Here is a 7,184-nt window from a genome sequence, read left to right on the forward strand (position 1 = left end):
TGGTCTCTGATCTTGACTGTAACACTAAATGTCCTTTTTTCAAATCGCCTCATCTTTTCAAGTCTTAGCTTTCTCATTCATGAAACGGGGCAGTAATAGTTACATTTCTTGCAAAAGAGATCTAATAAAACACTCTGAAAGGGATATATTTATGTTTCAGATTTAAAACAGCTTTAACTCATTAAAACTGTTTCTCATTGCAAAAGAAAGGATGTCGTAGTTTAAAATAATGAAAACACCATTAAAGGCATAAAAATCAAGACCTTTTGTTTCAACTTCAAACTTATCTGTCCGATGTAACTTATTAAGAGAAGTAAATGTCCTCCCACACTTCCAACATCTTAATTCTGCATGTTTTATTTTATACATGGGTCTTTCTAAGCTGTTTTCAGTGTTGTTTCATGTTAGACAGGAGAGGAAGAGAAGGGAGAGACTTCATGCCAGATGGGTGAGGTATTAATTTGGGATGCAAGTAACTGATTATTGATTTTTACCAACTGAGCATGATTAAAAATCTTGTTTTGGTTCTAATGTTTTTTGGGTCAATGGGAGGCTAGTATTTTTATTTATACCCTTTCCTCTACCCCTCCAATTGCACATAGAGATATACAACCCAGTTCTGAAGACCCTGCTGTCCAGAGGAAGACAAAACAGTTTTATACATTATATCAGTATAATAATTTCATTCATTAAGGGGCTGCAGGGGTTATTGTTCCTTGTTTTTTCAGAGTCAGAAACCTGAGGGGCTATTACAAAATTTGAATTGAGCTCTGTACCATTTTAAATTATGAAATCTTAGGCCAGCTGTCAGCAGTGTCTGTGCCACAAGGATTCCCCAGCCTCACCATGGGACACCCACAGCCTGACAGAACATTTCTGTGTCTCTCCCTTGCAGGAGGTTGTTCTCGCTCAGCCGCCCTCCAAACCTGCCCGCAGGAAGCTCCGGACAGAGACACAGGGGCTGGAAACCCCCGAGCATTCTCCCACTATAAATGTGACTTCTTCCTTGCCAGCAGTCAAGCCTCACCTCCCAGTCCAAAAGTAATAAACTTGTACCATCCGTGCCAAACTGCACTCTGAGATCTGGTGTGGCAGGGTTTGCTCTTTGCATAGTTTTGTGCTTAAGAGTTCTGGTTTTTAGAATGCTTCAGAAGATACAGCTCTCCGAAATCTACATCTGCTTTCTCAAATGCAGACTAAGTCTGTAGTGACTGCATAATGTGATAATATTTGATTGATAGTCTCTTCAAAGGTGTCCTACCTCTGTATCTGGTAGACGTGCCTAAAGAGCAAGCTTAGCTGTTTAACCAGCCTTTCTAACACGACTACTTTTAGTTCTGTGGGTATGTTTTTTTCCTGCTATGTATCTTCTGGATTTTGCTCAAACGTGGACAGACATGGCCAGATAAATGCCAGGCAACTGAGTCATGCAATGCCTGATGTTGGTCATATCCTTGCAATTTTTCATCATCACAAAGCAGGTTGGAAATGAGCTGTTGCTATGAGCTGAGCCATAGACCACTTGTGGTAATCTGATAATTGTCAGACTCCAGCATGTGTTTCTTAGTCTCATAAATATAGTTGTTGAAGGAAGCCATCAACAACAAAGACCTGTAGAGATTTCACCATGTATTTATTTCATAGCAGTAGAGAAGGGGCTGTACAAATGGTAAGCAAAGGTACTTGAAGCCCTCTTGGGTCTACACACCTCCTTCAACTGAAGTAGAGTGCAAGCATTATAGCCCGACTTCACCTGAAGCCTTGGAAAGACTTCTGGTTCAGTTTGGAACAAAACCAAGCTGCCCAAATCAGTTGAGCAATTCTTGGCAAACTCTTTATCAGTAGGCTTAATCTGTGATGTGTAATTGGAGATTAGCATAAGTAATAAGACTTCTAGGATGCCATTAGAGTGCTATTTTGTGCTTCGGGAGTGCATAATCCATAGAGGTTCAAATGAAGAAAACAGCATTTGTTAATGCATCTCAGCTTAGTCCTGTCTTGTCTATATTTTTTTCCTGACATGTTTAAATGACCAGAGAGTGAGTATATCACCCTGTCACCTTGTTCTTTCCTTCTTTCTTTCTTTTTTTTTTTTTTTTTTTTTTTTTTTTTTTTTTCCCTATCATTCATAGCCTATGGAGAATAGCTGGAAGCAAAATAATGAAGCAGAAAAGTGACAGTTCACTGGAAGACGACTGCACATAGACAGGCCTGTGCTGTGAAACAGATCCTGTTGCAAAGATCAGTGCCATCAGCTCTGTTAAGAGAAAAGAGCTAATGGAGACCTAATGTAAAACAGGCATATTTGTTAGATCACTGTTGTCATTGAGGAGCTCTTGATGCCTCATGTAAAGGGCTTGTCTGTTCAGCCAGGATTTTCTGTATTTTCTTGCCTTTTTCCTGTTACTTCTGCTTCTCGGAATAGGTTGGTCCTTATGTAAAGAGCTGTCTCTTCATATCTGTCTGCCTAACTCCAAACTCCAAATCAGTTACCATGGGCTAAAGAGTAATAATAGTAATAGGATAGAAATCTTTTATGTAAGCATCAAAAGAGATGAGGAAAGTCCACAAGCCATCTACCCGTTGCTTTTTGTAGCATCAGATGTTTTTGCTGGAAATGGCTGCTATGAATAAAAGATTAATTTTTGAAATGCAGAATCGGCAGTGCCCCCCCAAATCTTATATAGTATTTTTATTTTTTTTCCACTTAGAATATGTTTTGTATTTTCTTTTAACCAATCCTGAATTATTAAACTCTATGAGTGTCTGGAAACAGCTGAAGCAAAGATGCTGCATGCAATATGCACAGCTATACAGGGATTGTTCTTAAGATCAGAATGCAGTGATTCTGAAATAATTGAGACAACCTAAAATGTCTCTGTCATTCAGGTTAACAAGTGTGATCATTTTTCTTTCAAATAGTCTACCTGATTCAGCCATCTCATTTCAGTGTTCCATTTTTCTTCTTTTAAACGTGTAGTTTGTACCTTGCCTTTGAAGTGTAATCCAGTGTGTATAGAGTACAGATGTGCAAAATGAATGGCTGGTCCTCTGGCATCAGCCACTGGTGAGACTCTTAATTGAAATGTTTTGTATTTATCTGTCTGGCAGACAGTCTTCCAAGCAGAAAAGGGCTATTCAGACCGCTATACGAAAAAACAAAGAAGCCAATGCTGTGCTTGCCAGGTTGAACAGTGAGCTCCAGCAGCAGCTGAAGGTAAGGAATGCATTGAAAATTGGTGACAAAATTCCCTGTGATCAGTTACATGTCACCTCCAGCACAGAATCAAGTTCATCTTCTCAGCTGAAACTTACTGCATTGCTTCCTGCTTTCTGGAAGGGAATGACTGTACTGTGTGTGGGGATAGGATTAGGCTTTTGGGAAAAAGTTATAGCCTATGGGTCTGCAACTCCACAGATAATTAGAATAAGTCAAAAGTATGATATTTTTTTTATTTGAAAAGTTCGGATAATGTGATGGTGTCACTCATTGCAAAAGAGCAATTCAACTGTAGCTTGGTCTTCTGATTAGTCGTGCTACATAGGTGTCTCCTGAAGTCAGACATTTGATATGCACAGACTAGCTAAAGTCACCCTGCTTTACATGAACACCTAACACTGATATTTAATGTCTGCTGACTTGTCTTTTAGCATATTCTCAAGGGTCTTTTTTTCTTATAAATATCAGTTCTGGTATCTAAAAATATGATTTTAGTGTTTTCTCAGTCCAAAGTTAGTACAGACTTTATTTTTATATCTGCTACAGCTTTTTCTCCCTTGCTTATTATGAACATAGCTGTCTGGAAACAGACCCCCACTTTCACCTTTTCTTTACTCAAGGTGCAAGTTTGATTCCATGTTAAACTTTGCTTCAACGTAATTTTTTTACTGACTTTCAAGCATCTCCCAAATGAATTGTAGGGTGGATGTTCTGTACTGAAAGGGTAGCAAAATACAGGACAGTTATTGAAATAAGCCTGAAGATGAAAGCTTTTAATGACAACGTGTTGCCACCATTCTTTGGCTCAGGTCTCACCAGCTTCTCTGCGCTATCTTCAGCATACTTAATCTCCACAAGCTTCACAAAACAGGCCAGTACAGTTACCTGTATTTTACAGTAGGGTGAAGGAAGAATGTGAAGACAGAAAGATTTGCCTGAATTCACACAAGAGCAGAGAACTGAACTTGTTCTTCAAGTCATATTGCTTCCTGATGGAAGCTTTCTGATGGAGCAGAGCCTTGATGTTTTTACAGGGCCCAGAAGATGTGGCAGTACCCCTCAAGCACAGCATGCACCAGGGCATGGGGAGCATTTAGGAGCACTCCCAGGCTGTGCTGTGAGCCTGCCTGGGTGCTGCATCCCAACATATTCCACTGGTCAGTGGATGGCTGCTCCTCGTCCTCATCTTAGCAAGTGATGGAGTCTCCGTGTAGCCTCATTGTAAGGAGGAGGCAATAGGTGGCTGTGTAGGGTGGCTGCGTGGCACTGGTGCAGGGTTTTGAAATCAGAAGTTGAGAACCCCAAGCCTCCAGTTAATGCCTGGGAGTTTACCAGGGCAGAGTAGTGCATGTGAGTATCCCCGAAGTTACAGTGCATTTTCCTTCCTCCTGCAGGAGGTTCATAAGGAACGGATTGCCTTGGAGACACAGCTGGAGCAGCTTCGTCCCGTCACTGTCTTATGACCTCCTGCAGCAGCTGTATAGCAGGGGAAGTGGAGTGTGTGTCCCAACATCCTTGCAAGGAGAGGAGAGCAGTGTGGCTGGGCAGAGCTTCTACCGAGGTGGTGGTGGTGGCAGGAAGGACCAGCTTGTCCAGTCTCCCTTAACCCCCGCTGAGCAAATTGCCTTTGCAGGTGAAAAAGATAAAGAAAACAAACTTTGGACTGTCAGACGTTTTTGAGCCAGGAGATGCTTTGCCTTCTTTCCTTCCTCTTCCCAGCCTAATGTGTAAATGCAGTTTATCACTGAAACCAGTAACCTGAGAGTATTTTATTTATGTAAAGAATTCCTGATTTATACTCGTTCTGGCAACACCTCCTGTCCTGATCATTAAGAGGTACAGCGTTCCTGAATTCTTGCTAAAATTTAAACATTGTCCTTTGAGATGAGCTCCTGGATGTTACTGATTCCTGTAGGATTGTATCATGGTAGAGTACCAGCAGTAATGTACTACAGGAATAACACTCGCTGGACATACAGAGTCTTTATCTACAATCATGTGTCAGATAATTATTTTCTTAGCACTGTTTATTATGCAATCATGGATGTATTTTGATGTTAGAGAAGTTGTATTTTGTAAGTCCAAATCATATGAGAGAAAAGTAAAAAAGGCTAAAATTGAATTATTTTGGAAATTACAAAAAAAAAAAGAAATCTGTTTTTTTGAGTTATAACTATTTCCTATCACCAGTGTTTGATCACTTGCTTGCAGCTGCCAGTGTTTTGTTTTGTTTTTTACCAACTGTATTTCTAACAAGAGGTTAAAATGCATTCTGGGCATTTTTATAAAAGCTGTTGTATGTATGTTTGTATTAGTCTGCTTTGTTGTCTTAATAACTGCTGATTTGTTTTGAGGATGCATACAACAACTGTATTTCCAGCATAAGAAAGGTAGCAAGAGTCCTGTATGTAAGGTTATAAAATGTGTGATGGAAATAATAGCCTTTTGTTAAAGGTTTCTTTGCACCTTGCTGGAGATGTTGCTGATAGGATGAAGCTGGTAATGCCATTTGTTTTCCAAACGAAGAAGCAAAGGCTCAGTTTTTACCTGGGTGTGATCCAGGGCTAACTGAATTCCATGGGAATTTTTTCCATGGATGCAGCAGTCACTGGCTTTAGTCTCTGTTCTTGCGGTGGAAGCTGGCTAAAAATAATGTTGCTTTATTTTTTGGGCTGATGCTCTTGTATTGGGCTACTTCAGGCACAGCCATGTCAGCCCTGCTCCTTCTATAGATACGATGCATGCTTCACTGCCAGGGAGTGTCACCTACCTGCTGTCCCTCTTAAACGTGATGCTGCATGTGTTTCATATCCTGGTTTTCACTGACCTAATTGAAGTGCATGCGTTTGCCTTGCAGACGTGGTGCAGCAGTTTTTTACCACTGTAAATGATCACATCACATCATTGATGTGATGCTTTCTCCCTGTAGCTATAGGATAAAATGGCCCTAGGGCTGAGAGGATGGAGAAGCAAGTTTGAAGCAGCTGGGTAGATTCTCTTTGGAAGGGCTGCAGTGGGGTGTTGGAGGACACCAGAGCAATCAAATGTTTTGTTGAGAGACATCATTGGGAGTGTTTGAAGTGACAAGGAAGCTGCCAGCTTTTGCTGAAAGGGATGTGTGACATGGATCCAGAAGTCTGAAATTTAAAATAATAATTTGCAAACTTGTTACTGGAAATCTGTTTTTTTTTTCATAACTCATTGGTTTTGATTCTACTAAGCATCATTGTGGCAACAAGAAACAACCCTTCGTCTGGATTTGGAACTTCTTCTGTGCTGCTGTTGCATAGCTGGGGTCAGACAGCCATTCCTGGTCAGTGACAAAACATGAGAACTGCAAACTTTTCTGGGAAGCTGCAAAACAGACGCTGCCCCCTTTCTGGTAGTGGTACTTTTCAGAACTTATCATCATTTATTTCCTGTGTTCATAACGTTGAGTCATTCCTGAGATTTTGCTGAGGTTCAGTGCTCACTCTTTGCTTTTTAGTCCTTACATTGTCATTTGGTTTAATAAGCCCCTGGCATTCAGTAGGAAGTAATCATGTGGCACATTTGTTTCTTATTTTATGGGTGATTTTTAGAGGAAGGCTTTTCAATGATTACAAAGAAGTGTGCACATTGTGTTTTTAAGGCAGTGGAGGGATTTTTTTCATGTTTGATAGGAACTTCCTCTATAATAACCCCTTATTTATTTGACTTGGGTTATTCATGGAATAAATGGTATTCAAAAGAAGAGTGGAGAAGTCTGGTTTCTATGTCTTTTTTTTTGTCTCCCTTCTAATATAGAGGTTTTTTTTTCATTCACTGAAAAAAAACATTCATTGTTAGCCAACAGTGAAATATTTACTCAGTTATTACTCTATCACAGATCTTAATAAATTTAAAATCTAACCATTCCTGCATTTTTAGGGATGCAATCAAATGTTCCACTCATCTTCAAGATCTTGAGTGAGTTGATTTGTAT

General features: G+C 40.0%; 1 protein-coding gene across 4 annotated transcripts in view; it reads left to right on the forward strand.

The window, feature by feature from the left end:
• REPS2 (RALBP1 associated Eps domain containing 2) overlaps positions 1-6,953 on the forward strand; it is a 96,972-nt gene extending 90,019 nt beyond the window's left edge. For 3 of the 4 annotated variants that reach the window (XM_071748985.1, XM_071748977.1, XM_071748968.1), the window contains 3 exons: positions 896-1,041; positions 3,112-3,217; positions 4,615-6,953. In XM_071748985.1, the coding sequence (XP_071605086.1) occupies positions 896-1,041; positions 3,112-3,217; positions 4,615-4,683 (321 nt within the window). In that variant the 3' untranslated portion in view covers positions 4,684-6,953. The remainder of the gene's footprint in view (positions 1-895; positions 1,042-3,111; positions 3,218-4,614) is intronic. The other variant, XM_071748994.1, reaches the window with a different exon arrangement.
• The last annotated feature ends 231 nt before the right edge of the window (positions 6,954-7,184 follow it).

The sequence above is a fragment of the Heliangelus exortis genome, chromosome 1 (genome assembly GCF_036169615.1).
Source record: "Heliangelus exortis chromosome 1, bHelExo1.hap1, whole genome shotgun sequence".
Lineage (NCBI taxonomy): Eukaryota > Metazoa > Chordata > Aves > Apodiformes > Trochilidae > Heliangelus > Heliangelus exortis.